This window comes from Chelonia mydas, chromosome 2, assembly GCF_015237465.2.
Source record: "Chelonia mydas isolate rCheMyd1 chromosome 2, rCheMyd1.pri.v2, whole genome shotgun sequence".
Taxonomy (NCBI): Eukaryota; Metazoa; Chordata; order Testudines; family Cheloniidae; genus Chelonia; species Chelonia mydas.
The window spans coordinates 63,574,215-63,592,823 of record NC_057850.1 but is presented as its reverse complement, the minus strand read 5'-3'; the positions used below and the strand labels follow the sequence as shown (position 1 = coordinate 63,592,823).

At 41.7% G+C, this 18,609-nt stretch overlaps 1 protein-coding gene across 3 annotated transcripts in view; it reads left to right on the top strand.

Annotated features, from left to right (window-relative positions):
* Positions 1-18,609, top strand: part of CHD7 (chromodomain helicase DNA binding protein 7) — a 185,664-nt gene that overhangs the window by 58,879 nt on the left and 108,176 nt on the right. For all 3 annotated transcript variants that reach the window (XM_037892563.2, XM_037892564.2, XM_043539584.1), the window contains one exon: positions 8,760-10,604. In XM_037892563.2, coding sequence (XP_037748491.1) covers positions 8,934-10,604 — 1,671 coding nt within the window. In that variant the 5' untranslated portion in view covers positions 8,760-8,933. The remainder of the gene's footprint in view (positions 1-8,759; positions 10,605-18,609) is intronic.

Here is an 18,609-nt window from a genome sequence, read left to right as displayed (position 1 = left end):
CTAGATTGGGAAGAAAAGACCATGCCTGATTTCTATTTTGTGTCATAACTGTCCATTTAAAACTGGCAGAGTCCCATGTTAGGACCATAGCTTGGACATTCTGTACTGGGAAGCCCTCAATGTATTTGCATCATAGCAGTATTCTGCATATGGTGCTACTATTGTAGCTTTGTATCAAAGCTTCCATGAATTTGAATGACGTAAGATATTGTTTCCAAATGTGTGGCACTGACTGAACTACTAGCTGGTCATTCTCGCATCAGCTGCTTGACAGCAACAAGCTGCCAGATATTCTGAAAACTCTTGTGCCCTCAATTGCCTCTGTAAAAGCAAGTTCTGTGCCAAGGTACTTGATGATGTAATAAGGAAATAAAGAACAATCTGACTCCTGCCTAATATTACATGAAAACTAACAAGTTATTTTTTATGCAAGAAATCTGAGAAATAGAGAGATGTATATAGCCTAGCCTTAGTATTTTGCAATGAACCATTTAGTATAGATATTTTTACTTTTGCAAGGTGTCTGAGGGAAGGGAGATAGGATTCTTTCTCAGTGAAGATTAACATGAGATTTCAGTATTTTAAGACAATTGACTGATTTGCCACTAAGAGATCCTATTTAAAAATAAAAGAATGGCTCTTTTAGTGAAGAACTAACTAATTGCACTGATGTATACAAAATTAATTTTTGCTCTGAGTACTTAAACTGTAGACACTTAAGCTGTGTCTATGCTGCTGCTTTCAGCGCTAAAAGGTTAGTCATTCAGGGGTGTGAAGAAACACCCTCCGGAACGACACAAGTTTTAGCGCTGAAACGCTTCAGGCGAGAAAGGTACCACCGCTTGTTCAGGGTGTTTTTTAATCTCCAGGAGAGCTCTCCCGCAGCGATAAAGCGTGACTACGCTGCCCATGTCACAGTGCTGCTCCAGTCGTGCTGTCACGTGGGCAGTGTAGATATAGCCTTAGGGTATGTCTACACTATGGACCTTAAAGCGGCACAGCTGCACCTGTGCCACTATAAGGTCTCCCATATAGCTGCTGCATGCCTACAGGAGAGAACTCTCCTGCCGGCATAATTAAAGCACTCCCAATGAGCGGTGGTAGCTATGTCGGCAGGAGAGCATCTCCTGCCAACATAGTGCTGTCCACACTGGCGCTTTTGGCGATCAGGGATATGTGTTTTTTCACACCCCTGACTGACAAAAATTTTGCCAACAAAAGTGGTAGCGTAGACTTAGCCTAAGCCTCACTCCAGGATTTTCACTGCACTGCAGCACTGGCCACATAGTGAGTTTATTGTGTGGCACGCCAATGCACCTTTACCAGTAAAGAAAAACCCGCAGCTGGCCCATGCCTGCTGACTCGGGTTTGCAGGACTCCAGCTGTGGGGCTGTTTCATTGCTGTGTAGGCTGGAGCCCAGGCTCTAGGACCGTGTGCGGTGGGTGGGTGGGTCTTAGAGCCTGAACATCTCCGCAGCAATGAAACAGTCCTGTAGCCTGAGTCAACTGGCACAGATCAGCTATGGGTTTTTCTTTGCATTGTAGACCTACTCAGTTACTCAAAGTGTAGGTGAACCTTAAGTTTCAGTGCAAATCGATGAGACTCAGACTCCTAAGTGTCTAAGTCACTTTTGAAAAGGGGACTTCAGCTTCTAAGTCAGTTAGGCCTTAAAATACTGAGTGGAGCCTATTGAGGCATATGGGGTTGCTAAGCAATAAACTATTTTGAAGGTGGAGGAAATAACCAACAGTGATACCTCCTAGGCAATGTTAACAAGCCTGCATGCATAGGCTCTTACAGACAGTGTTTTCCCCAGGAATTGAAATTAGAGGGGGTGTTAGAATTTATAGGAGGGGGATTGGAAAATGACTAAATTGGCAACACTGCACCATTCATGGGGGTTGCAGAGAAATCCCTGAGGACCAGAAGGATTGTAACAGTAATGGCAGGTTAAGTGGAATTATAGAAGACATTGGTCACCTGTGGCTTAGTGAAGACAACAAAAAGTTTCTGTTAACACTACTTCCATTTTCCCATGCTTCTAAACCTGTGAAACATCTGCTTTTTGGGCAGAATTTTCTTATGCTTAGTCTCTTTTGGAAAGTCTCAAAAACAGCAGAAAGGATTTTGAGATTGTAGGAGAGAGAAGAGAACTTACTACTTTCTGAAATTGTTTTTAAATACTTTTTTGTGGTACAAACGGTTGATGTTTGAAACAGAACATAGTCCTCATTAAGATTAGCACATTTGCTTTATGTGAGAATATCACTTCCGAGCATGCGCAGTGGATATCTGAATTTTATAAGATCCTAAAGAAATTCCACCCTCTTTGATGTTAAAAAGCATCTTCTTTCTGACTGGCTCAAGCAGAAACAAGTTGATGGTTGGACATTTTGTAACAGACTGCCTGTGCTAGAAAATTTTAGCTTGTTTGACGTAGAGTGTTTGTTTGTCCCCGCCTCGCCAGCCCCACAACTCCCTCAACTATTGTTGAAAACTACTATCCTGTTGGTGTAGAAAGGTTCAGTGTTCAACATCTGTTGTAAGTTCCTTGGTCAACCATTCTCTCTCAATGAGGGTGCTGAGCTATTTGGAATCTGTTCAGTGTAGTCACCACTCCCGTCTATCCCTACCTGGACTAAAATTCAGGGATCTCTTTTATGGGAATACTAGGTAGCACAGTCTGTGTCTAGGCTAGGAGTTAGCACGCCAGGAAGAATAATCTGTCTGTGTCCAGTGACCTAAATAAATAACCCCATTTTATATTACAGTGGAGTTCTTTTCTTCTCTATCATGAGGGGAATAGACAGGAGGGGCAAAGATTTTATATACCCATTGGGGATTGGGAGAAGATGGAGAAAGCTGTTTGACACCAATTCAAATATGACAATTTTTAAAATTTTTGAACCCCTACTTGCTGGAGGGTAAAAGATGGAGCTCTGAGACAAAATCTAGGGACACCTTTGTGGTGGCTTGGGCTAGCCTTCTCATTATGTCATTGCCTTGGGAGAGTGACACTTTCAAATCAATCTCATTCATAGACTGAATAAATTATTTTTCAAATAGTTCATTAATACTGTGTACTGGCTGCACAGTTAAAACCCAATCGTGTATTGTTGACTTTGTTGCTCTTGGAAGCTTAAATTCTCATTGTCATTGGATATATTTTTTATGCTTGTGTTAATGCATATAGCGTACTACAGAGTTCTAAAATGTATACTCTGCAACATTTAGGATATACAGTTCAACCAATTTAAAGGATAATCTGCCACCAAAAAAAAAATTTTTTATTCTCTAAGATGTATAAAAACTGGCTGAATGGTGTAATAATGATGGCTCTTTTCAATTAGAAATGCATCTCTGGAGAACAAGATTCTGATGTCACAAATAACAGTTAAAATCTGAGAGGAAAGAATTTTGTAGTAGGACTGCATAAAGATTTTTGTTTGCAATGATTTAATTCAAATGCCAGACAAACAGTTAAGATGTTTGTGAATGTTCAGTCTGAGCCTTAACGGCTACACCATAATTTTACAGCTCTGCAAGCCGAGTCTCCTGACTCGGGTTGAACTGCAGTGTCCGCATACTGTCAGCAAATCTGTCTCTTTAACTGAGGGCTTCAAAAGCTCTCACCTCCATTTCCATGGTACTCCAGAAAAACAGGGAAGATGAGTATATATTGCTGATATTTCTGTAATGAGTGGGGGGCAAAAAACCTTTTCTCTCCCCCAGCACAAAAATAAATAAAAGATCAGGCCTTTATATGTGAAAGTTTAAAAAAAATGCATAGATTGATCTTATTTTCCTTTGGATGCTACCTTAACATTGTTTTTGGATTTTTAATTTGCCTTACTTTAGCTATGCAGTCTTAACATTGCATTAACATAATTGTTTTATTTCTTAAATGCAAACAACCCTGTTAGCCTGATCTTCAAAGGTGCTCGGAGCATCCCTTTATTAAAGACCATAAATCTCTTTCATGCCCAAACTTATTTATACCTTCTCAAGAGAAAGATGGGCTAGCCTGTTTGTCTGCTCTATGGAAACAGAACTCTCAATGTTAAGACATTTTGGAAATTATGGCAGTGATAAGGATGCAGTACACACAAACACTGTGAATTTTTTATAATGCCGAGAACTTTTCACACCACTTCCATAGTCCTTAAACCTACTACATAACTTTTTTTAATAGCCAAGTCGAATGCTTAAATGTTAATCTTCACCAACAAACTACTGTTTGAGTACATTTTGTACTGATCATTAGGCACTGTTAAAGGCATAACATTTAGTAGAGCAAGTTGTTTGCTCTACTGAGCTGATGCACTTGCTCACTTAAGCTCTTTGCTCTACCAAATATGGGACCTTCAGAATCTGTTTCATATTTGAAACTGTTTTTTTTGAAATTAAGACCTAAACACAACTAAGATTACATGCAATTTTTATTTATTTTTTTTTTTGGTGAGACACCCTACTTAAGAAATCTGGAAATGACAATTTCAGAGTTAATGTATGCGTTTTGATTTGATTTTTCTCTGGCTGATCATCTTAATTATATATTGTAATAGCTTTTTTGGTAACTACACACTTTGTATATTGCTGCTTAAACTCCTGAGATACGAATATTTCATAGAAGATCTATCTTCCTGACAGAAGTACAGATATCTGGGATAACCACATTTCTTGATTGTGGTTTTCTAACAGTTACCCTTTTTTTTTTTTTTTTTTTTTTTAAAGAGTGTAAGGACAGCTAAATTATTGCTTCCCATTTAAATGGCCACAATCAATTTATATTTGATACCAAATTTAAATATAAAACCCCCTTAAATAAGGCTAGAAGAAATGTTCCTGAAATTGAAACTAATGCAAACATTTGTCTCTAAACAAATATTTTCATTCATTCTTTGAATCCCAAGCATTGGAGCACTAACAACCTGAAAGAGAGAAACTCTTTTCATTGTGCAAGATGAGAAATGCAGAACATAAGCAAAAAGCATAAATAGTAACAAGTAAATTGTATTTTCACTTCTAGTAATCAAAGATGTCAGTAATGTAGCCAAAGAAACAAGTTTCTGTACACTGCATCTTAAGTTTATGGCTTAGAAGTACTACATACCTGAAAATACACAGGGGTCCTAGCCTCTAGCTTCCATCAGAGAGCCTGTAGTCTAAGTGACTGTAACTTAGTTCAACTACAGCAGGGGTGGGCAAACTTTTTGGCCCGAAGGCCACATCTGGGTGGGGAAATCGCTTGTAGGGCTGGAGCAGGGGGTTGGGGTGCGGGAGGGAGTGCAGGGTGTGGAAGGGGGTGCGGTGTGCAAGAAGGGGCTCAGGGCAAGGGGTTGGGGCAGAGGAAGGGTGTGGGGTGTACAGGGGGGCTCAGGGAAGGGGGTTGGGGTGCAGGAGGGGATGCACAGTGCGGGGGGGGCTCAGAGCAGGGGTTTGGGGTGCAGCAGGGGTATGGGGTGCAGCAAGGGGTTGTGGTGCAGGTAGGAGGCTTAGGGCAGGGAGTTGGGGGTACAGGAGGGGTATGGCAGGGGGCTCAGAGCAGGGGTGCGTGGTGCGGCAGGGGGCTTAGGGAAGGGGGTTAGGGTGCAGGTGGGGTTTGGGCTCTGTCTCGGTGCTGCTTACCTGGAGTGGCTCCAGGGTGGCAGCGGCGCACACCGGGGCCAGAGCAGGCTTCCTGCCTGCCTGCCCTGGCCCCGCTCCGCTCCGGGAAATGGCCAGCACCATGTCCCTGCGGCCTCTGGGGGAGGAGGGACAGAGGGCTCCACGCGCTGCCCTTGCCTGTGGGTACCTCCCCAAAGCTTCCCGGCCAATGGGTACTTGCAGGCAAGGGCAGCGCACAGAGCCCTCTTCCCCTCCTCCCCCAGGGGCGCAGGGATGTGGTGCCGGCCACTTCTAGGAGCGGCATGAGGCCCGTGTGGCCCCAGGGGTGGCAATCCTGAGGGCCAGATCCAAAGCTCGGGCCGTAGTTTGCCCACCCCTGAACTACAGACAACCAGCTCTAAAGTGCAGCCTTTCCAGTCTACTTTCTGCAGAAATTGGGGTCAGATGGGCAGAAATAAAGTGAATTGTTAAACAAAACCTATTACCTTGTTTTCACCAGTTTCCATGGAAATACTAGCAGGCACTGACCACCACCATCTGAAATTGACTCTGCTACCGGTGGCTCCCACTGGAGTTTTCTTGGAAGCCTGTCAGCTCATGGAAAATAAACTAAGTATTCAGATATAACAGTTTAATCTTTCATGCATTTGAACCTAATTTCTGGAGAAACTGGATTGGAAAGGCCATAACACTTAGCAGAGTGAGAATTGTTACTTGTAGATTTCAGTTACTGAATCCCAAAGCCTATGTAATTGGCAGCAAGGGACTTTTTTTATTTCTGTCCCGAACCCTTGTTTTTTTTTTCTCCCTAAGACACTGGAGGGATTCCTCTATGCCAGTGGTTCTCAACCTATTTACCATTGTGGGCCACACCCACACAGTAAATATACTACCTGTATGGCCCTGAGGATGTCACATTGGCTGCAGCTGTGTGCTGATTAGGCTGCAAGTGGGCCATGGGTTAAGAACCACTGCTCTATGCAAAGAAAGTTCACAGTAACAGTTTAGCCTAGATTATGGCAGCTTTGTGCCATAAGATTGCATGAGTGAAACAGGCCTTACCATTGATATGTTTGATTTTTCTGACTTGAAGTTTAGTGTTAATACTTAAATATTTAAGCACCTCTAAAATTAGGTCCTTTGTAACTGATTTTTTAATGAGTTTGTACTTCTAAGGATATTTGAGAATCAAGAAATTTACCTAAATGATCTAGATCTTATTGGATCAATCGTCATTTAAAGGGGGTGATCAATGGATATTTTTTAAAAACAGGAAGGGGAGCTTCTATTTCTTTTTGTATAGAGCTCTCTGGAAAGTGGTTAAATAAACGCACAGCCAAAAATGTATTGATATTTTCCCCTTTGAAATATCTCTCTTGGTTTTGCTGGAGGATACAGAATGTATCATGTTAGCTCACACCTCTAATTGAAGGAATGATGGTTGAAACTTCAGAAAGATGGCCTTTCTCCAAGATGTTGGCTAGTACATTACATAGGTATTAATAAAATTAATTAATAAAAATTAATAAGTTTTAAGCAATAACTCAGAAATAAGTGTTCTCAAACAGAATTGTACTGAAATAATAGTTTACAATGTGAGTTACAATGGAGTTAGTTATTTTAGTTCCAATTGCCTTGTGGACAGGCCCTTACTTACCATGTTGAGATGTCCTCCAGCCATAGATCACAGAATCTGATTTTCTAATATAAAAAAATAGTTTTAAATTAGATTTTGTTTAGGTCCTCTTTTTAATAAACACAAAAGAACATAATCCCACTTGCAAATGACTTTTAAGACAATGTCATTCACTCCATCCTAAACTTAGTTTAGTCTTGTGTGGAAAAAGCTAGAACTTTCTTGGAACCATTCTGTTTGGAAAGTAACCTGTCACTATAAATATAAAGTTTTTAACGGAACATCATGTGCTGTAATACTTAACTGAGAGAGACAAGTTTTTGAACTACAGATTTCTTCTTTAGGTCTGGGCCTGAGGAAGAATTCTGTAGTTCAAAAGTTTCTCTTTCACTAAGGGAAGTTGGAAGTTGGTTCAATAAAAGATATTACGATACGCACCTTGTGTTTCTCATATCCAGGGACCAGCACAGCTATAACAATACTGCAAACGGTAATAATTACCTGACATAAGTATTTAAATGAACAGAATACTATAGCTCTGACCAGTTCTTTGTAGTTGGAGTTTTGTTTTCAGGAGGAATACCACCTTTATACAAAGCAGATTGTGTGTCTTCCTCTGAAGCATTTTAGTATGTAGTCACAAATGGGTATTATGTCATTAGTAACGAGTTTGCCTGAAGGTGAATAGTGAACCCCAGTGATTGAACTTCCTCTATCCACAGACAAATTCTGGCATGGATTTGATCTGCAGTGGGTTTGGAGCCATGGGTATTAGTTTGAACATGGCATTTAGAAATCTGCCCTCTTGCAGAAAGAAAACTTTTCATTTTCATTTCAGTTTTGAAGCTAATAACTGCGTAGTTTTGCTATGGGGGAAACAATATTGTATAGTTCCATTTTTAATTTAGCAAATGAGCCATGTGACCTATATCACTGTTGTGCATGTGTGCAAAATAACCTTAATTTTTATATAAATGTACAGTTGTAAAACCTTTAGTTTTTAAAAGGGTCACTACTGGTGTTTGCACAATCCTGTTGTCCATTTAACTAACTTTAGCTTATCATAGCCCTTGATGCTGCTGCCTGCTCATCTGATTACACTGCTCAGGGGAATAAGGTTAAGGACATGCTGTTGGTAACTAGAGCATTTTCAGGGCTTTAGTTCAGCAGATGGGCTGCTTGGCTATATTCATACATCTGCCTGCCTGCTGTGGCAGCTGCTGCTGCTGCGTGTTGTGTTCTTTTGTTCTGTTCCATCCAAGAATGGAACACTAGGAAGTGTAGTGAATGGATTAATTTAAGGTTAAGGTTAGTGTTTTGCTTGCTCTCTGGCGCCCTATCATAATAAAGCTTCTGATAGAAGCTAATGAGTTTTTCTTAAAGTGAAATAGATTTAAAAAATACACTTCAGAGTCTGAAACAATCTAGTGTCATCTGACACAGTCAGGTGTGTTATGATATTGTATGACTATTTTATTATTTGTTTCCAATTTTGTTTTTCCTCTTTTTTTCTAGGATCGGTAACCAGACTTTGGCTGACACTACGTGGTCCGAAAGAATTAAGGAAATATGGAATGACATGAAGGAGATTAGTTGAGGATTAAAGGCTTTGAGGACAAACACCTCAGTGAGGTGAAGCACAGACTAGCTTTCTACTTGTAGCTCTGAGGAGCTGTGTGCTGAAAAAAGATGGCAGATCCAGGAATGATGAGTCTATTTGGAGAAGATGGGAATATTTTCAGTGAAGGGCTGGAAAGTCTTGGAGAATGTGGATATCCTGAAAATACAGTAAATCCTATGGGGCAGCAAATGCCCATTGATCAAGGATTCCCCTCCTTACAGTCTTCTCTTCATCATCCTCCCACCAATCAAAACCAAGCAAAGTTGACCCACTTTGATCACTATAATCAATATGAACAGCAAAAAATACATCTGATGGATCAGCCTAACAGAATGATGAGTAATGCTCCTGGGAATGGTATAGCATCTCCTCACTCACAGTATCACAACCCTCCAGTTCCTCAGGTTCCTCATGGTAGTGGCACTGGTGGTCAGATGGGAGTCTATCCTAGTATGCAGAATGAAAGGCACGGGCAACCCTTTGTAGACAGTGGCTCCCTGTGGGGACCACGGGCTGTTCAGGTGCCCGACCAAATAAGAGCACCATACCAGCAGCAGCAGCAACCGACGCAGCCACCACAGACACCGTCAGGACCCCCTGGGCAGGGCCATTCTCAGCACATGCAGCAGATGGGAAACTACATGGCTCGTGGTGATTTTTCAATGCAACAGCATGGTCAACCACAACAGCAGAGGATGAACCAGTTTTCTCAAGGTCAAGAAGGCCTTAATCAGGGAAATCCTTTCATTGCCACCTCAGGACCTGGCCACTTGTCTCATGTGCCCCAACAGAATCCCAGTATGGCACCTTCTTTGCGACACTCAGTCCAACAATTTCACCACCATCCCCCCACTGCGCTCCATGGAGAATCAGTAGCCCACAGTCCCAGATTCTCCCCTAATCCTCCTCAGCAGGGTGCTGTTAGGCCACAAACACTTAATTTTAGTTCTCGGAGCCAGACAGTACCCTCACCTACTATAAACAACTCAGGGCAGTATTCTCGATATCCTTACAGTAACCTAAATCAGGGATTAGTTAACAATACAGGGATAAATCAGAATTTAGGCCTTACAAATAACACTCCAATGAATCAGTCTGTACCAAGATACACAAATGCTGTAGGATTTCCATCAAACAGCAGTCAAGGACTAATGCACCAGCAGCCCATTCACCCTAGTGGCTCACTCAACCAAATGAACACACAAACTATGCACCCTTCACAGCCTCAGGGAACTTATGCCTCTCCACCTCCCATGTCACCTATGAAAGCAATGAGTAATCCAGCAGGTACCCCTCCTCCACAGGTTAGGCCTGGTAGTGCTGGAATACCAATGGAAGTTGGTAGTTATCCAAATATACCCCATCCTCAACCGTCACACCAGCCCCCTGGTGCCATGGGAATTGGACAGAGGAATATGGGCCCCCGAAACATGCAACAGAGTCGTCCATTTATGGGTATGTCTTCAACTCCACGGGAGATGGGTGGGCACATGAGACCAAATGGTTGTCCAGGTGTTGGCCTTTCAGATCCACAAGCAATACAAGAACGACTGATATCTGGCCAGCAGCATCCCAGCCAACAGCCGTCTTTTCAACAGCAAATGCCAACCTGTCCTCCCATGCCACCTCATCCAGGGATACATCATCAGTCTTCACCGCCACCACATCCCCACCACCAGCCTTGGGCACAGCTTCACCAGTCACCACAGAATACACCACAAAAAGTGCCTGTCCTTCAGGTAAGTTACATCCAGCTGAAAGAGAATGTTTTTGAATTATTTACCTATTCAGACCCTGGGATACAGGTTTACTGCTCTGAAACCATTGTTCTGCCTTGACTATTCTGTGTACTGGTGGTTGTGTCTTTCCTATTTTACTTACAGTTTTACTGAGTAGCAAGCTATCAGAACTTCATTCTTTGTCTATGGTCTTGTGATGGTTTTTACAGATTTACACTGTAGTATGTTTAAATGTGAAGCAACATCAAACTTATCCTGAATGCAACAATTATTTTATTATTGTGGTGAATCTTTTGAGAAAAAGCTGAAAGTTTGTCTAAATTTTCACAATATCACTAAACTAACACTTAAGCATTTGCAAACTTGCAGAGTGTTAATATAGATCCACATCTTGATTAAAGTAAATTTAGGCTTGGGATGCAGATTAGAAATGTTCTAATTTACGATAAAGTTGAAAGTTCTTCAAGGAAAAGTTCCACAATATTTTCATATGAAACTTTCCAGCACTAAATAATACACCTGATAATGAGAGGTGGGCAACGTGGTTTAGATAAAATAAGAGCAGATGTGAATCTTAGCCTAAAACCAAATTTCTTGAGGCTTGAATGAGTCACACTTGTACACACAACTTTGGTTTTACTGAGTCTCTGAACTTCCTGCTTCCACTTAAAATAGCACTGCTGTGACAGTGTTTCCCACTCAGAAGCTGGAAGTACTGGAACTCTTGAGAGCTTTTTCAAGCCTAACTTAGCAGGTTTGACTAAGCATCTGTACTCTTTTTGTTCTTGATCAAATCAGATCTCTAGTCTTTTTCAAGTTTGCCATCATTATATCTCGATTGATATGCCCAATCAGACACGAGCTTTTTGCTGTATGTATAGGTGGCAGACACACCACAGTAGTGTGTATTCCATTTTTCAGTCCCTCATTATATCAGAAATCAATCCCAAGTAGCACTACCCATAAATATTTGGAGACAATTGTTGGAATGCAGTCATAAGGTCTGATACAATAAGTCTAATAAATCATATGAGCAGTTGTCCCAGCCCTGCGTGGAAAGCAGCTGCTCAGCAGCCCCCTTGACTGCTGCCTGCCGGCTGCTTCTGTTAGCTGCTCAGCACAGCATGTGATGGATCTGGGAATCAGATGCATGGGTGGAGAGAGGCAGCTGGTGGGGGGTGGAGGAGAGATGGTGACTCAGCAGGTGGGAGAGGCTTCTGCGCTTGCTGGACAAAATAAAATCCTGGGGAAATATGGGTCAAGCCATAGGATAGGTGAAGCAATGGGTGGAAATCAAGAGATGGAAGCCATGTGGGGATAAGAGGAGAGGCTGTGTGGGAGCAGGGGTAGAGAAATGGGGTTGAGAGGGGTGAATATTTTCAGATTTTTTTTTCAAATCAGCTGGTGAGTTGAAGGAGCTTTGTGCAGGCTGTGTGCGTTCTAGTGAATTTTGAATGTTTTATTTGCATTTTTTTCTCCTCTCACTTTTATAAGGAGACTTTAAATTAAATTAAAGTTCACCAGAATGCCCAGAGAATTATCCATCATTTGCTAGTTGGCAGAATTGTTCCTGGAAATACATTCATTTTGCCAACTGTATCCCAAGGAAAGGGGAAGACAGAAAGGAGAGCAAAACCAAGTGTTTGTGTTAGAATGGGTAGGGATCTAGAAAAAGAGGAAGACAGGTTGGAGAAAGTGATAGATACAAGGAGGAGAAGGGGTGCTGTAAGACAGAAAAGAGGTGAGAACATCATAACAAGGTGAAGACACAGATGAAGAGAAAAGGATGAGAACGTCAGAGCAGCAGGGAGGAAAAATCAGGAATCAAAAATGGAAAGCAAAATTGCAAAAACATGTTGAGACAGATGCACGAAGAAATAAGAACTGACATAGGCTGGGGAAAAAACAGGTGAAATGAAGCTCAGGTGAAGATCTGTCACAAAATGGTAGTGGGGATGGGCCCTAATCCCCAGAAGGCTTTCATTATTTAAATTCCCCTAAATAAATATTACTTATTAAAAATATATATAGCACTGTAAATTTACACCAGGGTTTCACTCAGTGTTACATTTGGTAGAGCTTCAATAACATTTTCAGCAGTCTCACATTTTGCAGCATTAGAGGGTTTGGAAGAAATATTGTCTTTCACGTAGAACGGGATGGGCAAACTACGGCCTGCGGACCGCATTCAGCCTGCCACCCGTTTTAATCCGGCCCTTGAACTCCCACTGGGGAGCAGGGTCTGGGACTTGTTCCCACTCCGGCACTCCAGCCAGAAGCAGGGGCATGGCTCCCCTCCAGCTCCTATGCATAGTAGCAGTTAGGGGGATCCACTTTGCATGCTGCCCCCACACCCAGTGCTGCCCCTGCAGCTCCCATTGGCCGGGAACCGTGGCCAATGGGTGCTGCAGGGGTGGTGCCTGCAGACGTGGCAGCGTGAAGAGCTGCCTGGCCACGCTTCCGCTTAGGAGCCGGACAAGGGACATGCTGCTGCTTCCGGGAGCTGCTTAAAGTAAGTGCTGCCTGGAGCCTGCACCCCTAAGCCTCCCCTGGTGCCTCTGCCCCAGCCCTGATCTCCTCCCCCCCCCGAACCCCTCAGTCCCAGCTCAGAGCACTCTCCTACGCCCCAAACTCCTTATCCCAAGCCCCACCGCAGAGCCTGCACCCCCAGCTGGAGCCCTTGCACGCCACCCTCAAGCCTGGAGTCCCCTCCTGCACCCTGAACTCATTTCTGGCCCCACCCCTGAACCCTCACTCCCAACCAAAGCCCTCACCCCCTCCTGGACCCCAAGCCCAATTTTGTTAGTATTCATGGCCCGCCATACAATTTCTATTCCCAGATGTGTCCCTTGCACCAAAATGTTTGCCCACCCCTGATGTAGAAAGTTCTGTCTACCATTTCAGTAAAAAATCTTTGCAAATATACTTCTAACACTTATTAATTTTTAAATGAGTATTGTGGTGAAATATAAAATAAAAACAATTTGTGGGCTAAATAAGTAAAAGCTTGGATAGCTCATTAGTGATCCTGAACTCAGATATAAATGGAAAAAGGTGAATGGTGATAGAGTAATTGACTAAAATATTAGAATGAAACCAGTCTTGATCATAAAGTATAAATCAAGTGTTTTGTGGCTAGAGATGTTACTCCTTCAGTGGAAAATCTCTAGATTCCTCTTGTTTGACGAAATTAAAATAGAAAAAACCATTTCCTAATGGGCAATTATGTTAAATGGATTAAATCACACTAAGTAGTGCTGCAAGGTTGTGTGATACAGTATGCAACTTGGCTTGCTGTGTCTCACCTGCCTAATACTTGATATAGACACTTTGGTATCTCTTCCCCATAAAAACTATACGACTTGAATATGAAGTGCCCATTTTAGTGAAAACTTGCCTTTTTTAAATGAAGGTTACAATAGTGTTGAAATCCTTGTTGCTGTGCTTTTGTAACGTAGAAACCAATGGTACAGAATTTGTTTGCATCATGTGCATCAGATGCCTTATGGTCTCTCTGCTTTCTTCATTTGAGTTGGTGAGAGATTGAAATTCATGAAAAGCATGGTTCTTTCAAGTCACTTTGTATTAAACGAGAAGTGTAGGTCCATAGGCCAAATTATCACTTCCTTGGCATCACAGGTTGGTGGGATAAATCTCATGACTAGAATATTGGTATAGAGGGGTATAGCGTGTTCAGTAAGCACAGGAAGGAGGTGTTGCATCATACATGAATATATACACTTGTTTTGAGGTCCAGAAGGAAATGAGGCAGACTAGTTGAAAGTCTCTAGGTAAATATAAAAGGGGTAAGAAAAAAAAATAGGGGTGATGTCATGGCAGGAGTCTACAACAGGCCATCAAATCAGGAAAAGGAGGTGGATGAGGCATTTCTAGAACAAGTCACAGAAATATCCAAAACACAAGCATTGCTAGTAATATGGGGGACTTTAACTATCCAGACATCTGTTAGAAAAGTAATATGGCAAAACAAAATTTACAATAAGTTCGTGGAATGTATTGGCGACAACTTCTTGTTTCAGAAAGTGAAGGAAGTAACCAGGGGGACAGTCACTTTAGACTTGATTCTAACAGTCAGGGAGGAATTGGTAGCACATTTGAAGGTGGAAAACATTTTGCATGAAAGATCTTGAAATGATAGATTTCATGGTTCTAAAGAAAGGAAAGAGCGAGAGCCGCAGAATAAGAACAATGAACTTCAAAAAAAACCTAACAAACTTAGAGAACTGGTACATAAGGTTCCATGGGAATAAAATCTAAGGGAAAAAAGAGTTAAGGAGAGCTGGTAGTTTCTCAAGGGGATGGTATTAAAGCCACAACAGCAAACTATCCCAAAGCAAAGGAAATCTAGGAAGAATAGTAAGAGGCCAGTGCTGCTCCATTAGGAGCGCTTTAATGACCAGATAATCAAAAAGGAATTCTACCGAAAGTGGAAACGTGGACAGATTGCTAAGGAGAAGTACAAAAGCATGTAGTGCAAGCATGTAGGGACAAAATCAGAAAGATTAAGGCTATGTCTACACTAGTGTCTGTCGGCAAAACTTCGTTGCTCACGGGTGTGAATATTCAACCCCCTGAGTGACATAGGTTACACTGATATAAGTGCTAGTGTGCACAGTGCTTAGTCAGCAGGAGAGCTTCTGCCCCTGACATAGCTTATGCCGCTCTTAAGGGTGGTTTTTTTATGCCAACGGCACAGTGTCTTCACCAGACACACTGCAGCAGCACAGCTGTATTGGTGCAGCTGCATCCTGCAGTGCTGTATGTGTAGACTTGGCTTAAGGCACAAAATGAGTTACACCTAGCAAGGAACATAAAAGAGAATAAGACGAGGCTCTTTAAATATATTAAGAGAAAGACAAAAGAAAATGTAGCTCATTTACTTAGCGAGAAAGGAGTGCTGCTAAGTAATGACGTAAAGGAGGCTGAGGTACTTAATGCTTGTTTTGCGTCAGTCTTCACTAAAAGGGCTAAGGGTGATCAGATACTTAATGCAATTAATATTAATAAGGAGGAAGGAACATAAACCAAAACAGGGAAAGAACACGATAAAGAATATTTAGATAAGTTAGATGTATTCAAGTCAGCCCGGCCTGATGAAATTCATCCTACGGTGCTTAAGGAACTCGCTGAAGCAATCTCGGAACCTCTAGCAATTATCTTTGAGAGCTCCTGGAGGACAGATGATGTCCTAGAGGACGGGAGAAGGGCAGATATGGTACCTGCCTTAAAAAGGGGAACAAAGAAGACCTAAGAAACTACAGACCGGTCAGCCTAACTTAGATATCTGGAAAGATATTAGAACAAATTATTAATCAATTTGTAAGATCCTGGAGGATAATAGGATTATAAGGATAGCCAGCATAGATTTGTCAAGAAATGCCAAACCCACCTGATTTCAGTCTTTGATGGGGTTATTGGCCTAGTGGATGGGGGGAAGCAGTAGATGTAATATATCTTGATTTTAGTAAGACTTTTGGCACAGTTCCATATGATGTTTTCATGAGCAAAGTAGGGAAATGCGGTCTCAGTGAATTCACTATAAGGTGGGTGTACAACTGTTTGAAGGACCATACTTCAATGGTTTGCTGTCAAACTGAGAGGGCATATCTGTGGGGTCCCATGAGGGTAAGTCCGGGGTCTGGTACTGGTCAATATTTTCATTAATGACTTTAGATAATGGAGTGAAGAGTATGCTTATAAAATTTGCAGATGATACCAAGCTGAGAGGGGTTACAAGCACTCTGGAGGATAGGATTAAATTTCAAAAGGGCCTTGACAAATTGGAGAATTGGTCTGAATTAAATAAGATGAAATTCAGTAAAGATAAGTGCATAATACTTCACTTAGGAAGGAAAAATCAAATGGCAACTACAAAATGGGGAATAACTGGCTAGGTGATAGTATTGCAGAAAAGGATCTGAGGGTTCTAGTGGATCACAAATTGAATATGTATCAATGTAATGCAATTGTAAAAAAGGGCTAATACCATTCTGGAGTGTGTTAATAGGAGCGTTGTAAGTAAGATGGGGGAGATAATTGTCCTTTTCTACTTGCCATGGAGGAGGTCTCAGCTGGAGTACTGTGCGCAATTCTGGGTGCCACATTTTAGGAGATGTGTGGACAAATTGGAGAGAGTCCAGAGGAGAACAACAAAAATGATAAAAGGTTTAGAAAATGTGACCCATGAGGAAAAGTTTTTTAAAAAAACCTGGGTATGGGTAGTCTTGAGAAAAGAAGTTTGAGGGGGAATCTGATAAGTCTGCAAATATGTTAAGGGTTGTTGTAAAGAGGACTGTGGTCAATTGTTCTCCATGTGAACTGAAGGCAGGATAAGAAATAAAAATGGGCTTAATCTGCAGCCAGGAAAATTTAGGTTAAATATTAGGAAGAACTTTCTAATTATAAACGTAGCTAAACTCTAGAATTGGCTGTCAATGGAGGTTGTGAAATCCCCGTCATTGGAGGTTTTTAAGAACTGATCAGACAAATACTGTCAGGGACGGTCTAGGTTTACTTGTTCCTGCCTCAGCATAGGGGGCTGGACTTGATGACTTCTCAGGGTCCCTTCCAGCCCTAAATTATGATTCTGTAATTTTTATATAAAACTATAACACAAAAATAACTTACTCAGAAAAATGAAAACCACTGCATAACTTTTTACACCAGTGGAGGCCATTTTAGTAATTGTTTCTCAGTGGTTCCAAGCTAGTCCCACCTTGGGCTATAATCCCCTATAATGATCATGGTTAAATGAGTAATTGTTTTGTATGTACAGGCATCCTGGAAGGAAAGTAAACATTCTTTTCCCTATCTATAAATTGGGAACGAAGTTAAAATATACAAAATTCTGCACACCCTATCTCATGTTGCTTAAAAAATGCCAACCACATATATATGCTGGCTGGGAGTCACACGGACTAGATGGCTGAGGATTAGTAATGGGATAAGGATCTTTACAATTCTAGGTCACCGGCTGATATCTAGACCAGATCAGTAGAAAGTGGCATCCTTTACTATTTGGCCTGTTAGGAGTGAGTTGCAGGTTTCAGTTTGGTTCCTTGTAGACTGATGTTCATATCACAAGGATCACCACTGTAATTAGCACCCCTGTTGGCAGACGTGGCAAAGATGCCAAAAATAGAATGGGCACAGAGACTCCTTCCAGTCAGGATTCAGACATACTGAGGGAGGCACAATACAAAAATTTTTCAGTTAGTTGTGCATAAGTTGAAGTCTTCAGTCTCAAGTGCTGTCTGTCAATCATATTTCGCAAGCACTAAGTAATCTGCACTACTGTAGTTAAATATAGGAATAATTAAATAATGGGACATGGAAGCTTTTTTCCAATAATGTCTGGAAAGTAAAATGAGGAGCACTGCAATAGGTGCACTGTAACATTGCTGTGGAAGGGGGATACCAAGTGAGGTTCTTGATTCCTTGCTGAAATGGAGTTTCTGAGAAGTGCTGAGCCAATGCTCCTCGTTTGTGTATGCTACTGAACACATTCATGGTGCCCTATTGATTAAAATTTACCAGTTTACCAGTGGATGCAACATTGCAACTGGCAAAGTAGTGAGACATTGCCTGACCTACTGGATTGAGGGGTGTGAGAGAACAAAGGGAGGGACCATTCAGTAGATCTTTACCAGGGTAACTCTTGTGACCAGGTCCATTTGTTTTTCAAGATTCTTGGGATTGAGCCTCAGTCATTTTCCACTGCATGCATTTGATGAATTGAGCTGTAGCTCACAAAAGCTTATGCTCAAATAAATTTGCTAGTCTCTAAGGTGCCACAAGTACTCCTTTTCTTTCTTCAGTTCTATTAGTTTGTCTCTGAAAATGTGTAAATTAAGAAGAATATTACCTTTTTAAAAATCCGAATAGCCTAGATTCTAATAGCCAAATTCAGAGGCAGCTTAAATGATGCAGTAAGCTACACATCAGAAAGTGTGAATAAATTGGTGTACTTTGCATGCTGAAAGGG